Source organism: Festucalex cinctus, chromosome 5 (assembly GCF_051991245.1).
Source record: "Festucalex cinctus isolate MCC-2025b chromosome 5, RoL_Fcin_1.0, whole genome shotgun sequence".
Classification (NCBI taxonomy): Eukaryota; Metazoa; Chordata; class Actinopteri; order Syngnathiformes; family Syngnathidae; genus Festucalex; species Festucalex cinctus.
This window is the reverse complement of record NC_135415.1, coordinates 9371568-9396849: the sequence shown is the minus strand read 5'-3', so window position 1 is coordinate 9396849 and position 25282 is coordinate 9371568. Positions and strand designations below refer to the sequence as shown.

The 25282-nt window shown below is 40.0% G+C and overlaps 1 protein-coding gene across 9 annotated transcripts in view; it reads right to left on the bottom strand.

Annotated features, from left to right (window-relative positions):
* The window catches only part of ank1a (ankyrin 1, erythrocytic a), a 109571-nt gene that overhangs the window by 20200 nt on the left and 64089 nt on the right, over nucleotides 1-25282 (bottom strand). For 6 of the 9 annotated variants that reach the window (XM_077520821.1, XM_077520822.1, XM_077520829.1 and 3 more), the window contains 31 exons: nucleotides 24800-24898; nucleotides 24623-24721; nucleotides 24237-24434; nucleotides 23605-23703; nucleotides 23398-23496; nucleotides 23171-23269; nucleotides 22821-23018; nucleotides 22638-22736; nucleotides 22448-22546; nucleotides 21196-21393; nucleotides 21016-21114; nucleotides 19328-19426; nucleotides 18584-18682; nucleotides 18418-18510; nucleotides 18270-18342; nucleotides 18147-18167; nucleotides 14609-14729; nucleotides 14377-14455; nucleotides 13088-13200; nucleotides 12788-13012; nucleotides 11409-11563; nucleotides 11120-11331; nucleotides 9244-9448; nucleotides 9043-9139; nucleotides 8487-8715; nucleotides 8274-8402; nucleotides 7624-7743; nucleotides 7454-7538; nucleotides 7163-7237; nucleotides 5535-5666; nucleotides 5279-5431 (listed from right to left, as the gene is read on the bottom strand). In XM_077520821.1, coding sequence (XP_077376947.1) covers nucleotides 5279-5431; nucleotides 5535-5666; nucleotides 7163-7237; nucleotides 7454-7538; nucleotides 7624-7743; nucleotides 8274-8402; nucleotides 8487-8715; nucleotides 9043-9139; nucleotides 9244-9448; nucleotides 11120-11331; nucleotides 11409-11563; nucleotides 12788-13012; nucleotides 13088-13200; nucleotides 14377-14455; nucleotides 14609-14729; nucleotides 18147-18167; nucleotides 18270-18342; nucleotides 18418-18510; nucleotides 18584-18682; nucleotides 19328-19426; nucleotides 21016-21114; nucleotides 21196-21393; nucleotides 22448-22546; nucleotides 22638-22736; nucleotides 22821-23018; nucleotides 23171-23269; nucleotides 23398-23496; nucleotides 23605-23703; nucleotides 24237-24434; nucleotides 24623-24721; nucleotides 24800-24898 — 3901 coding nt within the window. The remainder of the gene's footprint in view (nucleotides 1-5278; nucleotides 5432-5534; nucleotides 5667-7162; nucleotides 7238-7453; nucleotides 7539-7623; nucleotides 7744-8273; nucleotides 8403-8486; nucleotides 8716-9042; nucleotides 9140-9243; nucleotides 9449-11119; nucleotides 11332-11408; nucleotides 11564-12787; nucleotides 13013-13087; nucleotides 13201-14376; nucleotides 14456-14608; nucleotides 14730-18146; nucleotides 18168-18269; nucleotides 18343-18417; nucleotides 18511-18583; nucleotides 18683-19327; nucleotides 19427-21015; nucleotides 21115-21195; nucleotides 21394-22447; nucleotides 22547-22637; nucleotides 22737-22820; nucleotides 23019-23170; nucleotides 23270-23397; nucleotides 23497-23604; nucleotides 23704-24236; nucleotides 24435-24622; nucleotides 24722-24799; nucleotides 24899-25282) is intronic. The other 3 variants (XM_077520823.1, XM_077520828.1, XM_077520824.1) reach the window with 2 other exon arrangements.

The following is a 25282-nucleotide window of genomic DNA, read 5'->3' as shown; positions in this document are numbered from 1 at the left end:
TCGGTCGAAAAAAAATGTGAAAGTCATTGTGAAGGTCATGTTGTGATTACAAATATAATGGGGATAGAATTACTTTTCCCTATGTTACTGTTAGTTTACAGTAAAAACAGACCGAAAGTCATGATTACCTGATCACAAAACTGCAAGAATGCAGTTTGTGACCATTGAGTAGGAGTTGAAAATGCTGTTTGGCTGTAATTAAGATATATTAGCATTAGCATTTTAAAGTATATTTATCTGTTTATCTGTATGTATTAAGATTAAATATCAGTATCCACTTGTTGAGGTCATCAGTTTTTCCCAGCAGTCTGCAATGCAGCATAATAAATTATAGCAGTTATCTAGCTTCCTCTCTTCCTGGTAATAAATCAACATATAGCGGAAAAACAGCTGCAAAACAGGTGACATTGACTGCGTGATCAATAAAATGAAACGAATTAAGACAGGAAAGCAAAGCGGTGAAAATGATGTGAAATGTACATTACTGTGCAAAAGTCTTTGGCAATCAAGCTTGTGATTATTTGAATGAGCTTATTTGAATGAGCTGTTACTAGAAGGACAGAAACATTTTATAAGTGGGATTACTTTTTAATTTTTCCTTTTTTTTTTTTTTTTTTTTGACTTTTTACTTTCATTCTTTTTACATTTTAACATGAGTATCTGTACTTTTTACTTGATATTTTCAAAACAAGGTCATTAGTTTTGTTTTCAAATGCATGAAAACAATTAAAATACTAGACCTGGAAGAAAAAGCAGCCGTAAATATATCCTGGCTCGGCCAATTATATGAAGCGTTACATGCGGTGCCCTACATCCCAGCTTGTGATTGGCTCCACGACAGTCGATCACACGTGCAATTGACTAGATTAGACCAACCCGTAAATATGAGGGCAATGTGCGCCACCACAACAGACATGATAGCAAGTTCAGAGAGTCAATTAGCCGATGTATAGCTAAACCCATCCATCCATCCATCCATCCATCCATCCATCCATCCATCCATTTTCTTGGCCGCTTATTCCTCACAAGGGTCGCGGGGGGTGCTGGAGCCTATCTCAGCTGGCTATGGGCAGTAGGCGGGGGACACCCTGGACTGGTTGCCAGCCAATCGCAGCAGGGCACACAGAGACGAACAACCATCCACACCCACAAGCACACCTAGGGACAATTCGGAGCGCCCAATTAACACATTCACTGCCAGCCCAGAAAAAAACTACATCATTTGACGTCTTTTGCCGTCAATGGCAGTGAATGAGTTAACCTGCCATGCATGTCTTTGGAATGTGGGAGGAGACCGGAGTACCCGGAGAAGAATAGCTAAACCCATTTTTGCTCAATTAGCTAATTGACGTAGGAGGAAACGTCTGGTAAAAATACTTTTTTTTTTCTTTTTTTTTACAAGTACTTTAATTATTTGAGTGAGTACCTTTACCCAAGTTATTGTTGACACAAGTAATTGTACTTTTACTCAAGTAGTGAACGTCAGTACTTCAGTACGTCAGTACTTTTTCCATATCTGTTTTTCACTCTCCTCACACTTCAGACCACAACTTTAAACTGCTAACTAACAAAAAAAAATTATTTTTGTCGGGAGTGCAGTTCTATACTACATTCTAGTTAGTATTATGTCCATCCATCCATCCATCCATCCATCCATCTTCTTAACCGCCACAAGAGTGGCGGGGGTGCTGGAACCTATCCCAAATCGCTTCCGGCAGTAGGCGGTGTACACCCTGAACTGGTTGCCAGCCATTCCAAAGTTAACATTATGTATATAGGTTAATTATAATGAAAACAACAAATCTAATGCCTTTTTGCACAGATATTTGCACAGTATTGTTAATACATAATCCAGAAATGCACACTTATACAAGGAGATGAAGCAGCAACGGTTCTAATACAAACATGAAGATGTTTACGCTGAGCCAAACAGATTGTGTACAAGGACATCTTTAAAATGAGATTGATACAAATACAGTACAACACTTTGATTGTTTATGCTAAACAACCCATTAAATGAACATCATCGACGGAGAATCATAGTCACAAAACCACAACATTCATTCATAAACAGAGCGGACTCTTGTCAATAACAAAAAAGGTTTGCACCTTTTTCTCCCCCAATATGAAGCCCACCGAGGACAGAAAGGAACATTCATAGTAGGTATGTCATGCAAAGTGTACCTGTGGCATGCATCTTCAGTGCTTTGTTAGGGATCGTAATGCTGACATCCAACTACAGTATGTGTGCAGGGGAGACATGCACAAGCACAAGCAGGGCAAGGGAAGGACATTGTGGGGGAAGAGAAAATAGAAAGGAGAGGCTGATGAACACAGACGCAAAGTAGGGGAGAGAGCGAGGGTCACCTCCCCTCTCCCAGTGGGTGCTGAGTGCACACACAGCCTGTGTGAGCTGAATCATTTACAGAGCGGACACTTACAAACGTGGGAGTTAAAAAAAAAAAAAAAAAAAATCAAAAAAAAAATCAAAGGAATCACGAAAGAATAATGCACAAAAAACGTCGCAAGTAAATCAAATGAAAAATATGGGTCCGAGGTCAACATGAGGTCGGCATGAGGTCAGAGTTCGGAGAGCGGTGAGGAGGAGGAAGAGTAAGGCTGCAAATGACGTCCACAGAAACAGAGAAGGACAGATTCACAGGGAATGACAACAGAGCTCCCAAAATGACATTCAGTGCACTGACAGCATTATTAGTCCGAAAGAAAATCAAACTGGCCTTCATGCAACGTCAGGCATGACAAGTTCATCAAAATGAAATCAGAAACTCTCTCCAGACTCGCAGCGTGTGTTTTATTATGTCTCGATATAATTCTGACTGTCTTAACTCATTCACTGCCAGTCATTATAGAAAATTGTTACATTTCCAATACTCACGTGATATTACATTCAATAATTATATATAAACCGAATCTACCAAATAACAGAATAGACTCCCTACTTTTTGTCCCGTCCCGTTCTTTTATAATTGACAGCAGAAAAATGTAGGTTTGCCAAAATACAGCCATTTCTCCCATGGACTCTGAAACTGTGTTTATTTCCTATAAAATGGGGCAATGATGTCATCTACCGGTGGTTGGGCATCAGTAAAGTTGTTTCCAAGTTTGATATTTACAGTGGAGCATGCTCAGATTCGCCCCCATTTAGCACCGCTCTAAAAAATACAATTGACAAGTATACTTGTCAAAGGCAGTGAATGGTTAACTGTGAACACTTTTCGCAGGAATATAGTAGGACAAAAAGCAAGCAAGCACCGTAACTTGGGTTTAATTTACTCTTATGTAAATTTTTATTTATTTTTTTGGCACAGACGAACATAAAACGATCGTAGCGAAAGTTGATGCCCACTTCACAGATGATTGCCAACTGTACAACATCCAAGCGTGGAGGTCTGTTTGCAGTTCTTTCTAAACATACTTTACAAACTGTGCTCCTCCCACGCCAATTTGAAAGGTGCCGCGTTTGTGAAAATACCAAAACCCAGTCTAACCCACCCCTTCGCAGATTTGACATATTATATCCAAGTTAATAATTTGATTAGTTTACTCAAGCTGATCTATTTTAAATAAAAAGATAATTTAATAGTTCAATAATTGTTAACTACAATGGCATAGCTGAAAATGCCTTTGGGAGGCAGGTAGGACAAGACAAGACAGCAATCTCAGATTCACATCTGAAGTGATTTGAATGATTTCTTCCTTTCTTGAGCTTTGGTTTCTATGCATGTTTACATCATTGCCTCCAGTTTTCACAGAATTGCGCCACTAGTCTGTCGGACCTCGGATACAGGCACGAGTGACCAACTTTCCAGTGTTGAAAACAGAGTCAATAAGATGTAGGGCATGTGTGAAAGAAACCATAAGTAAAAGGAGTAAATGAATCTTACTAGTCAGGCAACACTTATGATCGAAGTATGGTCTGATAATGTTCATCAATGTGCTGCTATATGCTGCTGGAATACTTAAGAGGTGGATGCTTACATCTTATCTAATCAACTGTGAAAAAAATATAAAACAGTCAGAACAGTAGGTAGATCTGAGATGAGATCCAATACAGGAGCTACTTCACAAATATTACTTTTACAAGTAGACTAATGCATTGACAGAGAGGTATTCATTCAACGATGTGGATTATTATTATTATTTTTTATTAATTAGCTCCACGAGAAAGGCAAAATATAAACCGCTCTCAGTAAAATTCAGTTCAAAACTCCAAACAACAAACCATCATATTTGTTGATACAACTCTTGTATTTGATCTCATCACACTCTAAAATCAGTTGGGTCGAAAATAACCCAATTTGGGTCAAAAGGAGACCAACTTTGCTACTTGGGTCAATTTGACCCAACTTTCTGGGGCATTTTGTACAAAACAACACCCCAAAAATTGAGTCATTTTGTACAAAGCAATCCATAAAGTTGGGTCAAATTGACTCAAGTAATGAGGAGTTGGTCCCGTTTTGCAGACAAAAAAAGTGCTAAATAAAAAAACCCAAAAGGTGGGATCAATGGGTCATTTTGTACAAAACAATGCCCTGTAATTTTGATCATTTTGTACAAAGCAATCCATAAAGTTGGGTCAAATTGACTCAAGTAATGAGGAGTTGGTCCCGTTTTGCAGACTAAAAAAGTGCTAAATAAAAAACCCCAAAAGGTTGGATCAATGGGTCATTTTGTACAAAACAATGCCCTGTAATTTTGATCATTTTGTAAAAAGCAACCCAGAAAGTTGGGTCAAATTCACTCAAGTCCCACTTTGAACCCCCAAAACAAAACATATAAGCAAACAAACTTTTTTTGTGTGCGAAATCAACCGAAATAGTTGGGTTGGTCACTTTTTGATCCATATTGGGTTATTTTTGACCCAAATGTTTTTAGAGTTTACACTCTAGTTGGGTCAATTTGACCCAACTTTCTGGGTTGCTTTGTACAAAATGACTCAATTTTTGGGGTGGTTGTTTTATATAAAATGACCCAGAAAGCTGGGTCAGTCCCATTTTGACTTAGATGGAGTTATTTTTTTTACCCAACTGTTTTTAGAGTGTAGATTGTGAAGGTTGACCTAACAAGTTTAGTGGAAGACTACATGGGTTGTACTGCAAGTAGGAGTGTCCTGAGTCCATGAGCATTTTGCTGTGGTTACTTCCTGCAAAGGTCTCAAGGCAGCATTCATACACATTAGATGAGTAGGGAAATAAGAGGGGGAAGTTCAGAGAGGTCTTCAGATGATGTTAGGAAGGAATGTGAAATGAGAGCTCACCATTTGTCATAGCAGGAGACAGGTGTTCTCTTTCGTTACGTCGTCTGCCGAGTTCCCGGGATCCTTGTCTGGGAGCTTGCGCTGGTTGGCCCTCGAGCATGCTGACGATGTCCATGCGATCAATACTCTTCAGGGCCACATACAATGTCTCCACTGCAGAGGTGGAAGCCAACACACAACAAGAGGACTCTCAGGACAAATCGGCAGCTGGACCGTGAATGTGACGTGAGAGCGATTTGGAGAAGCTTGCACTGACTTTTGGCTCTCTTGCCCTCGCGAGTTGCCCACAGGTTGAGCAGTGCAGAACTCTGCTCCAGCAAAGAGTTGGGATTCTCCACACGGATCTTATTGATGTCATCCACACTGAGCTGAAGCTCACGGGCCAACTCTAAGGAGAATGAAAAGCAAACAAGTGCATTACAATCCCTGCAATTCTGTTTATGTGGAAAGAGGGACTACATCTACCCACATATCGCAGACATAAACAAGGGATTGGAGATTTTTTTGAGACAAGGAAAACATGGTTGGCTTTCAAGCATGGACATGGACATGGACATGGACCCGGACAGTTGTCCCCTGGGTGCTGCCATAGCCTGGGGGGCCTTGAGGGGCTGTAGTTGCCTTGTCGGCCCGAGGTTGACGGCTCCCCGTCTCATGCATTCCAGATCCACCACAATCGACCATCAATCGACTGAAACAAAAAGAATTTGCTTCTCCCACTAGTTGCTGAATCAGTGGAGGTTGGTGTTTGTGGATCTAACTTTGCTTCTTCCTTCCTTCCTTTAGTCTTTCCTCTGGTCTCTTGAGGTCTCCCTAATCTGTTGGAATTTAGATGTATCTGGGGTTGGTGAAAGATTCTGGATTTGTAATTCTGCGGGTGGAAGGTGGTGAGTGGTTGGTGGTGGATTTCACTTTGTTTCATCTTTCTCTCCTTTGATCCTTCCTCTGATCTCCTGACAACTTCAAAACTCTGGTCGGACTCTGAAGTATCAGGTTAAGGTGAAGGGTCTTGGATTTACAACAGGTTTCTGTCATGGTTCGGTTCTCAGCCCTGTTGTGCTTTTGTTTTTTCAGTGCCAGTAACGAGGGGGGCGCTCCCCAGCCCCGCACCTGCATCGCGTTGGCAATCAGGACTTTAAAAGGACTCCGAGCAGCACAGCCAGCTGTCGGATTATTATTTGCTCACCATTGTGTCCAAGTGTTCTCCGCGTTCTCCTGTTGGTAAAGTTTTTTGAATCTGCCGTCGTCCTTAGTTAAGTTGTATTCACGTGTGTGTTTCCGCGTCGCCTTTTGTTGATATTTCCGTGTTGATTGATCCCGTGTGCATTTCGAGTCGTCCTTGCCGGTTGCAAGTGTTTTGTGTTTTTCTAGTCCTTGCTTTTTGCAAGTGTTTTTTGTTACGTTAGTTCTCCTTGCCGTTTGCAAGCGTTTTGGTTATGTTAGTTCTCCTTGCTGTTGCAAGCGTTTTTTGTTACATTCGTGTTCCTTGCCTTTTGCAAGTGTTTTGTGTTTTCCAATTCGTCCTTGCCTTTTGCAAGTGTTTTCTGTTACCTCCGTGTCCCTTGCCTGTGTGCGGGTACACATTTGTAAATCCCGCTGTCTTGCCTGCGAGCAAGCTTTGTTCCTTGGGTTTTTCCAAAAGAATAAATCAAGACTGTTTTCCTCCTCTGAGCCTGCGTTTTTGGGATCTGTTTCTCATCGACTCTGTCGAGTCGTTACAGTTTCAGGTGAATTAAAGAGCACAAATTCGCACATGTGCAAGAAAGAAAAAAGACAGCGATGATGACATGTTGACTCGGGAAGGCTGCCGAATGAATAATACTGAGCTCTCAGAAAAAAAATAACCAAACAAATATGAAATGGTGAACATTTGTATTGACTCACCAGCCCAGCTGAGTCCCAACTGTTCTGCAATCACAGCCATCTTGAGCTCAGTCCTCTCCATGGCGCTCATTGATGCTGCAAGAGACAGAAAAGTGGTGACACGATTCATTTTTGGGAGGAAAATATTGAAATGTTGAAAAACATGTTGCTTTGATTATTTAGTTAATTTCATAGATTTATGACAAACATTTATAGGAAATTACAGTTAGATTTAAGCAACTCTTTTCACAGTCAGAACATGATCAGGTTATGTTTGATTAAAGATGTGAAGTAGGAGCTGGTGATTCGTACCCATGGCAGGCTCGTTCAGGGCATTGTATCTTTCTCTGAGAGCCAGTGGGGTTAAAGTTCGTCGGCGGTCTTCACTTCCAATGATCTGCCAATTAGTAAGTACACAAAAATGACTGTGATAGAAGGCTCTAGAGGGAGACAAGTGTTGATGTGCACTGACTCAGGTGTACCTTGATACAAGGAGGCATGGTAATGTTGAGGTTACACAAAACATGTTGGCTGTCTTCATACTTGGTGGTCTTGCGAAGAAAAGACAGGAAGCCAGTGTGCTCTTTGCTGCTATCTCTCACCTGACACAAAAGAACAATCGGAGCAATAAAGACACACTCACTTGAATGAACGCTTCATTCTAAAATTCTTGACAATAATATTATCTATGCAGTACCACTAGTCCAAATACAGTATTCTGGTTAATATTGCATTAGTTGAATATGAGTTAAGCAGCAAAATCCAGAAGTTTTTACCAATATCAGAAGGCGGCCATTTTACAACTTGTCGAGTAAAAATGACATCACAGTTGCTCAGGAATCAGGTAACAACCAATCATAGCTCAGCTTCAGAAAACAGGTGAGCTGTGACTGATTGTTGCTTAAGCCAGAGCAACTGTGATGTCATCTTCAGTCGACAGAAAGTGGCAAAATGGAAGCCCCCCGAGATGGATAAAAATGAATAGATTTTGCTGCATGACTCATATACAGTACCACAAATATAATATTAATTAGAATGTCATGTTTAGACGACTGAGGTCACATATATCCTATTATTGTCAATATTGTAAATGTTTAGGGTTGACATCCTATTTAAGCAGACATGTTGCCACCTTAACAGAGACAGGAAGTCTGTTATCTCTAAAGGCCTGGAAGCTGAAGCAGCGAGGCTGCTGGGCGGCCTTCCGCACTGGTACGAGATTCCCGGAACATTCCAGGTGAAGCGGCATTCCCTCCATCACCTGAGAGAGGAGTAAGCAAGATCTTCAATATGGAATACAGTTATGTGAAGTGATGCTTTTACACTTTAGAGTCGACCAACCAACCTCAATGTCCCTACTGCGGGCCACTTCTGTGAAGTTCTCATGCTGTTCCAGGGTTTTATCCATCTTATCGTCTGTCATGCAGTAACAGCGCAGGCGGCCTTCGCGTAACTCGTTCATCTTGGCGAAAACCACAAACTTCGCCATGTAAGGTACAGCTGACAGCTCTTTGTAGAGGAGGTTGGCGAAAGAGACAGACTCTGCTGTACGAGGACAGTCCGCAAGCCAGAACCTTAGAGGCCCAAAAGAAAAAAAGACAGGAGATGATATACATCGTCAACCTCTTAAAATCTTTTTTTTTTTTTGCCTAAATCATCTCCTTATAATGCAAATGGTTCATTTTTGGGGGTTTTCTTGACAAATCAGGAAAAAATGACTTAGACGATTAGTTTAAGTCAATAGTGGTTGCCCTTCATGTAGCAAAATAAGTAAATAATAACAACACTCAATGAGTCATGTATCCCTTTAAAGGCGCCATTTTAGGTCCAGCTCTTGTGCAAGTGTACCTAATGTTGTCTCCTGTGCGTATGGCTTTTAAAAGGTAACCAAGTGAACTTACCGTGCAGAGACATTGGTGGTAAAACTGGCACATTCATTAGCATAGACAAGCTTAGTGGTACCAGTGATGTCCTCCCATTGGGCGGCAGCTGTTCCACCTGAGAAGCACAAGATGAGCTGTAGGTGAATACAGACTTATTCATTTTGACTCCTAGGAGGCTCCTTGAATGAGTGGCCTAACAAGTAGCCCAACCAGTAGTACCTATGACAGAGCAAAGCAAGCGCAGACTGGTGGTATCACCCTCCCCGGAGTCTCGGGGGCTCTCCCGCCAGGACGGAGGCAGGGGGATGCGGAGGCCGATGGGTCGGTGGAATTTTCGGCGTCGAGGCTCGACTGTCACCACAGGGCTAAAGTTGGCTTGGTTACCAAGCAGCTTAGCTACCAACTCATCGGGAACGGGCTGAGCCTGGGGTCAAATGTCAGTGACGCAGAGGTAGAACACCAGATCGGTGCAGAAGTGATGAAGCAGAATGTACAAATGTGATGGAGATATAAAGAGAAGAGTCATGAGTTGAAGTTGGGAAGGGAAAGAAATGAGACCAGAGTAAATAAAAGAAAACTCAGCTAACATTGCTTTTAATAATGCAGAAAAAAAAAAAAATCAAACCAAACTGTGTGAGATAATAAATCTCTTTTATTGCGTGAGAGTTGATATCAATGGTCGCTATATCATTTCCCAAGGAAGAAACATAAAACATCACAAAAACAATAACAAAAACAAATAGGATAACTTAAGATTGGGTACTGAAACATTCATTTTACTTTCATTCATTTTACTTTCATTCATTTACCATTTACATTATTGATCTTACAACATGAGTACTACTTTTTAAGAATAATTCATTAGCTTATCTAAATAAATTCTGGTGTTCAACAGACAAGAGGAAGGCCCATAAATGCAGGTACCATTTCATTTGATTACGGTTATGTGTTCAGTCATCATATTCATATTCATAACTGACATTGTTCTCCCATGTAGTCATACTTGTGAACTAGGGACAGGAAATTGCACTTCATAAATCTCATCATTTGTTGCATACTAAAGTAAAGAATAAACAAAAAGAAAATAAATGGTTGCTAATTGTAGTTTAAATAAGATTGAAATTGGATTTCTGGATTACAAAGTTTTTGGACCCAATAAAATGAATGTAATGTAAGTTATAGTGTCTAAACACTACTCAGCATAATCAATTTTATGACTATTCTTGCAGTTTTGTAAATGTTGTTTTCAAGTTTACAGCAATGTATAGTCCAACTGATCATTGTAATGAGCAAACAAATATAGAGATTAAAGGTTCAATAAAGAGTTCATGTTTTGAATGAATGAAATTGAAGAATTTTGTAGGAGCGCATGCATAAGGCCTCCTTTTCTCAAAAAAAAAAAAATCAAATAAAAAAAAAATCATCAAATGACAGAAAATGACAATGGTGGAAAAACATACCAGAATAAAAACAAGTGTAAAAAAAAAAAGTTTTTTTTTTTTTTTAACAATATATGGACATAAGTATTGGATACACAGTCAACAAATTAATTGATCAGATCAAGACACTTTTTAATTCTCTTCCAAGACATTTTGGGCACTAGTCTATGCTTCTAACTTGGTTGCAACTGTTTGAGGGTCATTTTCTGGTGCAGCAAGGCTGGGTCACAGTGCACCATTTGAGGCTCAGATGAGGTGGGGAGAAGAACTAAGAATTATAATGTGGAATGTCCTCCAGTTCCGACATCAGTCACCTCTGACACAAATACTTTTGAGAAACATGGGAGATGTTATAGCTGCACACAGGAGGGACAAACTCGAAATAAACTTCCATTTTCAGGTCCAGAAAGGTGTCCCAAAATGTATGCCCATACAGTGTAGTTGGAAAGAAATGAAAAAACAAACAAACATAAGGCCACAATATTGCATTATAGTGTAAAGGTGCAAAGTGCATGCATGCACTGTGTGACAGCAAAATAAGATGACAAGCATGCAAGGCAAGCTGATATGAAGATGAATAGATCCCACATGCTTTTTTTTTTTTTTTTTCATGATTCTGTCTTCCTTCCTTCCTTCTCCTCATCGTCCCATCTCACCTGCAGTCCCAGACGGACTCGTTTGGTGACCGCCGTCTCGGGAAACGTCGCCTGGACCAACGGCACCAGTTTGCTCGTCAATGAACCTCCCTCTGGCCCGATCAGGTCGCTCTCTTGCTGGACCCGCGACACGACGGCAAAATAAAGCGGGAAGTCGGTTGAGATGATGCGGCGAATTCGCTTCTTCACAAGTTCCTCCTGACTTTCCAAGTCTGTGCGCATAAGGATGAAATGATTGTGCATCAGGCTGTGGTCATGTGTGACGATCTTCACAGGGAAAAATTCTTACCCTCGTCCATCCCATTGAGGATTGTTTCAAGAACCTCGTCACCATAGCGATTGCGGTGTTCTTTCCACACAGATCCATTCTCGCTCCTCAGCACCACAAGCTCGCGGTCGCCACGACTCAGAGCGGCAAAGTGAGGGATCTCCACAATCACTGGTCTGTCACGTGACATTAACACATGAATTCTTTTGTGAAAACTTCCGTTTATCATTTTATTATTTTGTAAAAAACTATCATTGTATAATCATTTGTACACCTTTGACCATCCAAAGGTCAGTTTAACGCATTTCCTACAAATAGGTTTTGCACAAAATTAGTACTGGTTTAAATAATAATGATAATAATAATAATAAATGTCGAATGGGTTTTCCTTTTCGAGCTTGATACCTTTTCATAAAACCTTGAATTGGTTATTTTTATTATCTTTTCCCCCTAACTTTATAAGAAAATAGAATTTTAAAGGCTGAGTTTTTTTTTGTATTTTACGGTTTTCTTGACATTTAAAATACATTTAAAAAGTATTTTCTTAAATTTCTGAAAGACCTGACATTGCACTTTAAGACAATTCAGAATATTTTTAATTTATATTTACAGTTATTGAATTAGAATTATAAAAATATTTTCAACTCATCCTTTCTGATGCCAATGTTTGTCTAACACTTAAGTGATTATAACACTAAATCATTTAAACAGTTACTTCCTCCGCAAAGAGTTTTTTTCATCCATCCATCCATCCATCCATCCATCCATCCATCCATCCATCCATCCATCCATCCATCCATCCATCCATCCATCCATCCATCATCCATCCATTTTCTCATGTCCTTGATATTTAAGAAGACTTGATGTCTCATAATTAATCAGTATCGGATTGAAGCGAAATTAATCGAATCAAAAATAAATAAATCAAAATGTAATCGAACTGAACTCTTGTGAATTGAAATCAATACCCAGCTAAACATAAAATCACATTCCAAAGTATTTTATGTAGGGGTGTCAACTGTAGTAGCTAAAAGGTAAACTGCAATATCGGAACTGGAAAAATCTTGTAACAGAATTTTTGCTTGTAACAGTTTGTTTGCATTTATTGAAGCTGCCCATGTTCTTTCAAAAACACACAGGAAAACATTTGTACATGTATTTTAAGTGTACTTCCAAATGTGGAAGTTGGTGAATTACTTTTTTTAAAAACAAAAATAGTCAAATAGACAGTATTAGCCATCCATCACATGTACAGTTAAAATTTTGTGTGGTCTATCCACAACGAATCTCAGTGGGAGTGGATTAAAATTTTAAATCCAAAGTATCCTGGTGGGATACTATAGTATACCCCACCCACCTGTTCTGCACAAATCAAAGAAGTTGACCAATTGCTTCCTCACCCAAGAAACTGCATGCCAGCTGGACCGAGGGAGATGATTCTGCTGGCCAGGCCCTCACCCTCCACAAGCGGCGGTGGGCTGGTAAGCTTCTGCGGCTTCACCAAGCGGCAGGTGATGCGGGTGGGAGCCGCACAGGTCCTCGGGGGGATGATGACCCGCAGACCGTTGTGCCGACTGCCTCGCATTGACCCGCCGCGGGCGTCCACCATAAAACTGACCAGGAACCTGTCATTGGAGATGAAACAAAGTTTGCAAATACTGATCACAGTTTCAGGATATAAAATGTTCTGCTGAGCGGACCCGGTGTGTATGGGACTCGCGACAGGGCTGACGTTGTCTGATGTTTCAGTTGCTGGGCTGCTGGGAATCAAAGAGTCTTCATCGTACTCTTTTGGCAGTGGAAGTGGAGTGTGCTGCAGGCAGAAGACAACAAAACGCTGGAATAGCAAAACTACAATGTTTTAAATGTCAATAGTAGATGGAGGCAGGATTAATTTGTATATTTTAAATGTTATGTTTTGTAATGTTGTGTTTTTCCTTACAGAGAAATATTAATTTAGTAATGTTTATTTTTGGAATAGAATTCTATGTGATGTTATACTACGATTTTATACCACAACAATGACAATCATATTGTTAAAGTTAACCCCCATTTTTTTTTTTTTTTTTTGACAATAATATGTTCTATGTAGCCCCACTGGTCTGAATATGGTATTGGGGTTAATAGTGCATTAGTGAAATATAGTTAAGCAACAAAATCCAATCCAGTTTTAACCATCTCAGGGGATGGATGTTTTGCCACTTGTTGTCGACTGAAGATGACATCACAGTAGCTCAAATAACAACCAATCACAGTTCAGCTTCAGAACACAGGTGAGCTGTGATTGGTCATTGCCTGACTGAGCAACTGTGATGTCATCTTCACTCGACAGCAAGTGGCAAAATGGCTGCCCCCTGAGATGGATAAAAAATGGCTGTATTTTGCTTCATAACTCTTATTCCACAAATTTAATATTAATCACAATGTCATGTCTAGACTAGTGAGGTCACAACATATTATTGTCAAGAAATGTTGAAGGTTGACTTTCACTTTAAATAATAATGCTGACAGCTTCACTCAAAACTCAACATAAAGGTAGAATTTAGCCTTTGTATTGATCTCATGGGAATTCTGCAAGTTGTAATTCTAGACTGTTAGGATGCATATGATGATATAAACAATATTCTGCATAAAAAGAATCAGCATAAAAACAAATTGTGTAAAAAAGTAGGCAACAGTATTTCTCAGGCAGTTTCGGATGTAGAATCCAAATATAATTAGTTTTCTAATGGTAAAAACTTATCTCGAAAATGTTTGTCATCCTTGTTTATTTTTTGTTGCAGACCAGTGTAATTTACACGGTAGCTTGACTGCTTTTAGAAAAGAAATGCACGAAAATATAAAACCGAGCTTTACAAAGAGACTTTCAATGGACTTGAATAGTTAAAAGAATGTGCTACATTTCTAAACAAACATTTAAAGAAATTATGAGTAAAAAATTGTGAGTGAGTGTTGAGTTTGATTAGCCAATTCATGTATTGTGCTCAACCTGATCTTGCTCGTGCTCTTTGAGGATCACAGTCTCGGGTGAAACACGTGGAATCCTGGGAATGGCTGGAGAGTAATTTCTGTTGAATGAGAAACCACAAAAAAAAAAGTCAGCCTGAGGTTGTTTCTCTGGTGCTCCCCCTGGTGCTTTTTTCCCCCCAAGTTGTAAGTAATCTATGTTGAGTCCCCTGCTTTTCAGTTTGTCTCTCTCCCCTGCTTCCCAGCCCCCTTACGCTGTGCCCAGCCCTCTCTCGTACTCCAGTGACTTCTTAGGGGAGAGGAAATCGTCATCATGGTCTTTCATGTCATCCGTCTTCATGTACCTGGCCCCTTCGGTCCCCAGGAGCTCCTCTCCTTCATAGAACAACATGCCAAAGAGAGCGAACAGACCGAGGTCAGGTTGGTCAAACCGCAAAAAGGGGAAAGAGAGAGAGAGAAAGGGCAAGGTGTTAATCAGCCGTTTGAAGGGTTAGACATCATGGAGACCAGGCGAGATGAAGCATGAATGTGGATTTGGACAGTCACTTGTTAATGCAAGACTTCAACGATGACAATGTTTGATGAAACAGCAGCTCATTCAATGTTGAGTGGTCACATTACAGATGTAGTCACAAGAACAAGAATGATTCAACTTTAAGACACATTAAGACTTCAAGTCTTCACAACAGAAAGCAAGGCAGCATAATCTAATTTGAGTAAAGTTGATTACTTACCCCTCCAAAAATTTTTTATGTTCAAAGGTAATAAATAAGCCATTTTTTACCATGTCAGCTACTTTTTCCCCCCTGAAAAAAGTGTATAGTTCACTGGTTCATATCAGCTATTACATCATGAGAGTCCTGAATCTGTAGTGTACTGTGTGTTTGTGGTCTATTACATGTAATACATATTCTAAACATCGCCTGAGCTACTTATTTGAAGCAGCAGTAAAATCCAGATAAACTACCATATTTTCCGCACTATAAGGCGCACCTAAGAGCTTTCAATTTTCTCAAAAGCTGACCATGCGCCTTATAATCCAGTGCACCTTATATCCATCCATCCATTTTCTTGACCGCTTATTCCTCACAAGGGTCGCGGGGGCTGCTGGCGCCTATCTCAGCTGGCTCTGGGCAGTAGGCAGGGGACACCCTGGACTGGTTGCCAACCAATCGCAGGGCACACAGAGACTAACAACCATCCACACTCACACGCACACCTAGGGACAATTCGGAGCGCCCAATTAACCTGCCATGCATGTCTTTGGAATGTGGGAGGAGACCGGAGTACCCGGAGAAGACCCACGCGGGCACGGGGAGAACATGCAAACTCCACCCAGGAAGGTCCGAGCCTGGACTCGAACCGGAGACTTCAGAACTGGGAAGCGGACGTGCTAACCACTCGACTACCGTGCCGCCCTTGCACCTTATATATGGATCAATATTGAGCCGCAACAGGTCTCGCTGTCAAGACGCTATCGGTGACCCTGCACGATCGGTGACGCGCATGCGCAGAAGATCCCGCCATCTTGGATTGCTAGCTAATACTAATACTTTACCTCAGAGAAAATAATAAAACAGCTGTTTATTTATTTTGGGAGTGAATGGAGTTGTCAGAAAGCTAGTTTGTAATCTATTAATAAAGTTTGACTGACCTATTTGACTGTTTTTTTGACATTCCCTTTAGCGCAGCACCATCTAATGAATGCATAACGTAACCCCAGCCTCGACTGTAGCGCCTTATATATGGAAAAAGTTTTAAAATATGTCATTCATTGAAGCTGCGCCTTATAGTGCGGAAAATACGGTAGATACTAGCAAATATGGGCGTGCCAATACATTTTGAGCATCTGGCATTCCTCAATCGTAAATTATTTTGAACCGAACCAAACATTACTATGTCTATATTATCAACATTACTTTACTTTTACATTTCTTTCCGTCATCACCAAATTACACCTCTATATTAGGGCCGACAGTAAATTCATGGGTGAAGTCCATCAATCATTAGCTCAACTTTGATTTACAAAGCTTTACCACTAATTTAGTCCGCTTGACATTGTTATGTTACTATTCTTTTCTTCACTAATATGGACACGGTCGGAACGGCCACGAATACCGCTGCATACAGCCAACAAACAAAAACAAAACACAAAATAAAACAAAACAAAAAAGCACTGATCTGAATATATGACTGGATAGCTGATAGGTCAAGACCTTTGAAGCCGCAAGGCCGCCATATTGCTCCTCCCAAGAAATGTTTCTCAGCATACGATCCTATACATTTACAGTATTGAAATTGGAGAACCTTTGAGACAGTACTTAGTAGAAACAGCATGATTTATGATGTTTTAAATTTGTTTAACATAAACAAGAGGACTTCAGAAATTTTTCTTAAATACATGTATAAATGAGGGCGGCACGGTCGTCGAGTGGTTAGCACGTCCGCTTCCCAGTTCTGAGGTCTCCGGTTCGAGTCCAGGCTCGGACCTTCCTGGGTGGAGTTTGCATGTTCTCCCCGTGCCCGCGTGGGTCTTCTCCGGGTACTCCGGTCTCCTCCCACATTCCAAAGACATGCATAGCAGGTTAATTGGGCGCTCCGAATTGTCCCTAGGTGTGTGTGTGTGTGTGTGTGAGTGTGGATGGTTGTTTGTCTCTGTGTGCCCTGCGATTGGTTGGCAACCAGTCCAGGGTGTCCCCCGCCTACTGCCCAGAGCCAGCTGAGATAGGCGCCAGCACCCCCCGCGACCCTTGTGAGGAATAAGCGGTCAAGAAAATGGATGGATGGATGTATAAATGATATGCTTAATGATGTTTACAGCAGGAAACTTGGATTTTTTTTAAATTAAAGAATTATAACTAATTCAACAAAAGATGCCTCTGCCAAATCTAATATTGAGGTCTATAGGAACTGAGCGATAAAAGAAAAAGGTGGTCTTCAAAGCAGCACATGCCATCCACTTATTATTATTTTTTAACTCGTTAAAAAATTGTGACCACCCCGCCACAAAACCCCTACCCCCGGCCTTATACGAACTGCTTTCGAGCTCTATGTGTCTCATCTGTACGTATACCGTATAATTTATATAGTAGTCTGCTCACGAAATGGGAGGAGCAAGATGGCCGCCCTGTGACTTCAACAGCTTGCACGGGCGTGTATTGGCTACCTTTTCAAAGTTTCCTGTCAACCGTCAATCATCAACAAAACGGGCATCCGTCATTGACGGATTGACGGACGTTCTGTCCACCACTAAATACTACATTTATGATTCATCAGTTGTTAACATTTAATATAATACATATATATCGGTACTATAATAAATGCGACAATTAAATTCCAAGTGTATACTGTACGTTCAGCTTTTTCAATTACAAATAAGAGGCTTAGGGGAGTTTCAGTCAGGTTCCAATTTTGAGTCATTATTAATCAAGCGTATCAAAAGTGCTTAATGATGCAGAATTCAATTAAGCCGTAATTAGAACAACCCCAACAAACATGTTTCACATGGAAGAAGACACACTAAACAACTACAACGTGGAACACAACATAACTCCATGCACACGTTTTCACCCATACATTAGTTAGTGTTACTGAGGAGACATGTAAAGGTTACAGACAGTGTGGCTATGCACACATGGCAGTGAGGAACTAAAGCGGATATCGAAGTGAACACCACCAGACAAGAGGGCAGAAGATAACAATGGACAGGATGAGCTCGAAATGGAGACACATACTGTACTTTATTACAGCAACCTTCCAATGGCACACATGGAGATAAAAAGACATGCATACCTAATGTTAGCTGTGCAAGTCCTAAAAAAGGTGCAAAAGAGTAAAAACATGAATAACTGCGGTGCCATTTCAATAAACCTGGTCAATAAAATTGCTATTTAACTGACTGTTTTGGTGTCGTACCTTCATCCTCAGACACATCCAGTATCTCATCCACTGTTTCTGGGAAACTCATACGGTGTTTCTCTGTGGTAGTCTGAATGGCAGACAAAAAAAGAGATTTAACATACACTGTTCGTCTGTCCATGTCCAACATTTCAAAACTTCTCACCATGGAAACCGTTTCTTCCGTCACAAGTTTGAGCACGTCAATAACAGAGATGTAGCCCAGCCTCTTGGCAATGGCGAGCGCCGACGTTCCATTCTAACGGATAAGAGACGCACGACGATCACACGAGAACGTTTGGTGACGGAGGAGGAGGTGCCGCCATGCTCACCGTTGTCGTCTCGTTAGGTTGAGCTCCATGCTTCAGCAGCAGCGTTACAATGTCTGTGTGTCCTTGCTGGGCGGCCTGGTGCAGGGGAGTGTAACCAAGCTGGACAAGATAAGAGACCGTCATCAGTATCACTTTATTTCTGACTTCCTTAAAGGCAGCTGAAAGACATTTAACTAATGTTATTTCCTGAATGATTCATTCCATCTCTGTATTTCAAACATGCCATCACTTAAAACCATTCCTTATAAAAGCATATAGGACAAACTCATATATCTGAAAATGTTAATTTGACCCTGACACAGAAACTTAATTGGAATTAATTGACTGTACATTGTGTTTATGAAGCATTGCATATACAAATTAATGCTGACACAGTTTGTCCCTGGCCATGATCCAGGCAAATCTTTTATTCTGGCTTCACTTTGACCTTCCCCAAACCTGCCCAGGAAGTTCCAAATCCTCGGCAACATCCATCATTTGCACATAAATTGATAAATACACTTTATTAATCCTGAGAAGTAGTAGACGATGTTAGGGCCTCCTGAGCTACATACCTATTTATACATTGTACAAACAAATATAGTGTATACAATATGAATTTAACAATGGGTTTTCTGTACACGCATTTACTTATATAAGAGTTTTAGAGCATAACATGTTCAGTACCGGTACTTGAATTGTATTAATTAGTTACAGCTATAGAAGTGTTGCAGGTGAATTTGACAACCAGAAGGAGGAGCTCACCCGTGTTTTGCTGTTGACGTTAGCCTGTTGCTGCAGCAGGAACTTCACCATTTTGATGTTGCCATAGTGACACGCTACATGGAGAGGCGTGTAGCCCATCTGAGATGACATTTAAACAGACAGTGACTTTTAACATTGTCTTGCAATGATGCAATACATTGTATTGTTTTGATAAGTTGATACTTGTGCAAATATAGTATATATGTTGTTATAATTAGGAAAAGGTTGTGTGACTAAATATATGTATTTAGTTGAAATGTTTAGTGACCTATTAAATCTTTTTTTCCATTTTTTCTTAAAATGATTTTATTTTATTTTTTTCTTTGCATTTTTTTGGTCTAATCTACTTTGGCTGATTCAATTGCCAATTGTTAAAGGTCTTAAATCTGTATTGATATGAATTTCTAATTCTGTTTAAGAGTGAATGGGATGTTTGAGTGGGTTTTAATTTGTGCACATTTGTGTATTTTTTTTGGTGTGAAAATGAATAAATATATTAAACACGAAATATGTTTAGTGACCTAAGACAAACTATTTAATGGCTGTAAAATAAGATTTGGACTGCTGAGCTTCGTAGGCGCTGACAATCACGAAACAAAATTCTAATCAATCATAATCAATTGGCATTTACAGCATACACATATTGACATTACAACACTATTTAACTCATCCACTCCCAGCCATTTTCACAGAAGCAGTCCAGTTCGCTTCCGGCTGTTTTACTGGATTTTGACTGATTTTGCAAGGCCCACAGAATATTGTGTTCTCTTGCTATAAAAGCATGGAAATATTGAAGTCTCTTCTTTCATCAGGAAAAAAAAGTATGTTTCTATCTGTTTCCGTTTTGCCGCAATTAGCATTAGAAGAGAGCTAAGTTTGATCAGTTTTCACAAATCTATTTCAAATTGTAAGTAATTGAGCGTCTTTTCAACATGGCCCTGGTTGATCTCCTTTGCTCTGCTGCCACCTGCTGGCCGTTTGTGTAATAACTACCATTTCTGCAACCGTTCTTTGCAGTTGAGAGGCGGCATCAAAGCCTTCTGTATGCTCTAGCATAAAAAAAAACAAAAACAAAAAAAACGTATAAATACGTCTTTGGGACACTTAGAACATAAAAAAAACATATTTACACGTTATTGGGAGCAAATGAGTTAATCAGGTTCACAATGTTCAAGTCTTCTATATTTAGAAATTATGGTGACATTTTGATCACCAACTACGAACTCATATAAGCCATTCGTAGATAGGATCAAATCATTGTCAGGGAAAATTCCCTCTTCCTTCCACCTTGCAGGAAATAAATTATCACTAGATTTGTCACTTTTTTGAAAAATAGATAGTAGTAGCATTAGAAAAGTCACTAAATATAATGAAAATGCTGTTGCACTCACTCGAATGTACAGTCCACACTGTTAGCGCTAAAGTACCGATAGCATGTACATCAAAGTTAAATGACCTTTGACCTTGCAAAACTGGTTAGAGACTGTGGACAGGCTGGAAGCGGGACCTAATTCCCAGGTCTGACCTACGGTATTTGTGAGAAAACATCCATGACCTTGTGTACAATAACTATGTGGAAGTGCAATGAGTCAAGGCTATTGCATGTCAGTAACCGGGTAGGATATTGGACTCTAGAGATGTGAATCAGGCTTCTGATTGATCCAAGAGAGTGATTTTCGAAACCTTACCCTTGTGGCTGCATAGACTGATGCGCCTTGCTTCACTAAGATGTCAGCAATGCCAACGTGTCCCTCCTGTGCCACAAGATGGAGAGGAGTCAGTCCACTCTGTGGGGAGGAACAAAAAAAAGAAGTCATATACACTTGAAATCACACATGCACACAAATATGTCTAAATTCTCCTCTTGCCTTGTTGCCAAGGTTGACATTCGCCTGTTTAGAGATGAGCAGAGAGACCATGTCGGGTCTTCCTTCCTGCGAGGCCAGGTGGAGAGGCGTGACTCCCTGTAGAGACTCCGCATTGGCTGAAGCTCCATACTGCAACAGGCTGTTAGCCACCTCCATCTGATTCTGCTTGGCTGCAATGTGCAAGGCGGTGTAGCCGTTCTAAATGCAAATGAAGAGGAGCAGTTACAAATGAGTCACGCAGCATGGATTGCATGGATATATCAGGGGTCAGCAACCTATTCTGTCAAAAGGAGACATTTTAAGCCAAATAATTAACAAAAAAATTGGTTTGGAGCCGCAAAACGTTTGAATGTTGTGATGACGGAAACAGTGTGTTAGTGTTAGTCTAATGTACTGACGGCCAAGAGCTAATTAGAGCTGCACCAGAACAGAAAAATATGCTGCATCCAATAAGTACAGATTCATTTTCTTCTACCTTTCGTCTCCTGTTTTTGGATTTTTCTTATAATATTTTCACTTTATTTTTCATACATTTTTTTTTTTTTTTTTTTAGACTTTGCAGCCTTTCTGTCAAATTTCTGAAATTTTTGGCAATTTAATGGTCATATTATGGTAACTTTCTGCCTCACTTCTTCCTTTTTTGGACATTTTATGGCCTTTTTTTAATTTTTATTTATTTTTTGACAATTTTGTGGATATTTTATGTTACATTTCGGGATTTCTTTGTTTGTTTTTTGATGTTTTATAGTTACTTTTTGAACTTTTTGGTTCCTGCCTTTTTTTTTTGTTTTTTTTTTAGCTTTTTTTGGGGGGGGGGGGTGCAATTTTGTTGACATTTTATAGTTACTTTTTGATTGTTTTCTTTTCTGCATTTTTTGTGACATTTTTGGCAACGTCATAGACATTGAATGGTAATTTTGTGATTTTCCACTCCCTTTTTGGACTTTTTATGGATACCTTTTGTACATTTTTCGGCTTTTTTTTTTTTTTTTTTTTTTTTTTTTTTTACTTTTTCATCGTTCATCTTTCTGCCATTTTGTTGAATATTTAATTATTCTTTATTTAAAATCCAAATTATAAATCCATTTACAGAATATGTTATGTATATGTGAATTTAAATATATGTAATAATAATAATAATATTAATGTCAAATTTTTTATTTATTTATTTATTTTATTTTTTTTTAAGAAATCCACAGGGCCGCAAGTTGCAGACCTATGTACTATATGAATGCACTTAATCATCACTTACCCTGGCTGCACTGTGTGGGGAGCCCCCTTTGCTGACAAGCAGGTTGACAACATCCAGGTTGTTGTGATGCACAGCAACATGAAGTGGAGTCAGACCATTCTGAAAAAAAATAAAAATGTATTAAGGTAAATACATACCGAGAACACGTAGTAAGCCCAAACTGATTTATATGTAGTTTAGTGTTTCTTGCCTTCCCAGCAGCATTAGGGTTAGCTCCTCTCTCCAGCAACAGCTCAGCCACATCCACCTTGCCGTACTTGGACGCCACGTGAAGCGGAGTAAAGCCTTTCTATACAGGCACCAACAGGAGTATGGAGCCGTTATAGAATTGATTCTAACAGCCAGAAAACTGAAATAAGGCTCTGAGTTGTACCTTAGTCATCTTAGTTTGCTGTGCTTCCATGTCCAGCAGGATACGCACAGTTTGCGCGTGGCCCTCCCGGGCAGCGATGTGAAGAGGCGTGTGTCCTGCTGTGGTTGTGGAGTTTGGTTTGGCTTTGTGCTCTAACAGCAGTTTCACAATCTCCTTATGGCCCATTCGAGCAGCACAATGCAGAGGTGTTTGGTCATCCTAGCAAAGGTGGTGAGAGATGATATTCCTTGTGATATTTAGCTTAACAATAGTGAAGTTGCTGCTTCAGTCTGTGTGAATCAAACTGATTAGTAACATTTACTCTTCTCGTAAAATGCCACGCATAGGCTGATGAAAATGTAGGCATCCACCTTGGCTTTGGCATCCACTGGTGCTGCATTCTGTAGTAAAAACTCCGCCACCTCAAAGTGTCCCGCCCGGGATGCCATATGGAGGGGGGTTTCAACTTTCTGTTCACGTACACACAAATGACACATACACAATCAAAAATCATGAATGTACTCGATCACTTTTCCAAAAATCTCATCACTGCAACTATACCTTCTTACTAATCTTGTCATAAATGAATGTTACTCACCACATTAGAAGCGCTGGGTGAAGCTCCTTTCTGCAGCAGGATCTTCACAATGTTGAGGTGGCCCATGAATGATGCCACATGCAAGGGCGTCAGGCCAGACTATTTAAAAATATTGGCACTTTAGAAGAACTATGATCACAGACTACACAATAACACATATAGTTATCTTATTTTTTTGTGCTTAATTTCATGAGTCAAACTCCTCACCTCAGTCACGGCCTCTAGCGATGCTGCGTGTTTGAGCAGGAGATCCATCACGCGCAGGTGGTTCTTTTTACAAGCAATATGCAAAGGAGTAAAGCCGTTCTGAAAATGGGAACAACATTTATCTTGAATACATAACGTACATTTTTGGCCAGACAAGTTAAATTCAAACATAACCTCACCAAGCACTACTTTATTGTAGGTATGCTATCATAATAACATTCAAGGGAGACAAGGACACTACACTATGCACTATTAACTAATTATGTGATAGTTTACTATTGTGATTGAAATTTTCAGTAGTGAAGTATAAAGTGCCTTCATGCTAAAAGTCTCCTTGGGAAAGTCTATTCAAGGGCTGCGGATAGGAGGGTCTGCCAGGAAATCGAGCCTCAGATTCATATAAGCAGTCTTACTTCAATCTTGGCCTTGAAATAGTGTTTTGGGAGTATGTATTGGGTACTGGACCTCCTGATATGGGCAGTTCAACCCTTTTATGACCGGTGTCAGAGCATGATGTATTGCAGTTTTATACAAGTGAGACTTAATACTGTGATTTCTCACAGCTCATGTCATAGATCTTGTTTGATAGTGGATGAGTATATCGTTTGATTGCAGGTTTTATGGTCACTGACCAGTGCCCGAGAGTTGGGTTTGGCCCCCTTGTCGAGCAGAACTTTTGCCATTCGATGGTGTCCACAGTGTGCAGCCACATGTAGAGGTGTCAGGTGATCAAGCGTGATGTCATCAATGTCTGCATTGTACTGCAGAAGCTGCTTGACACAGTCGACGTGGTCCCCCTGTGCTGACATGTGGATTGGAGACAGGCCATTCTGGGAAAAAAAAAAAAAGGTGGTTGCAAAACAGCAGATATACTTTTGTATGTTTGACAGTGTTTGACATTGGATTTGGCATGCAGGGCAATCGCAACATTTTTTTTTTTTTTTATTTATTTTTTTAATAATAGTTTTATTTTACTTTCATGAAAGGTCAGCAAGTTTCTCAATTCAAAATGGATTACCTTGGTCTTGGCCTGGATGGGGGCTCCGTTGTCAAGAAGAATTTCTATTATTCTGACGTGACCATTTCTGGATGCACAGTGCAGAGGAGTGAGCTCATCCTGGTGAGAGACAGTTTCTATTAGTGGTAGTGAAAAGCATGGAGTCAATCCAAGACAAGACAAGATAAGATGCTGCACCTTGGTCTTGGCATCTATTTGTGCCTCTCTATCCAGGAGGAGTCGGACCATGATCACATTCCCACGTCTTGATGCAATGTGCAGAGGTGTAATGCCATTCTATATAAATATGTACATGCAATTAGATACACACATGAAACTAGCAAAAAGAAACAACGCATATGAGCATTCTATACTGCTGTACTTTATTTCAATTATTTATTTGTTCATTTATTCATTTTCACAGTCAAGTAAAAATTTGAAGTTGTGTGCCTTTAGTATATTACCACATTGCACCGAAACATGCTGAGTACTGAAGTCTACTGGATGAGATACAGCAGATGAAGAACAAGCTAAAAGAAGAGGCAGAAAAAGTCCGCAAGTCCCAAACACCAGTAATAATCGTTGTTCTTACATTATGTTGTATGCTCGTTTTGTATTAGTTGCTGTTCCATGTGTGCTAAAGTAGATGTTTGTTTTGAAAATCTGTAATTACTGCAATCT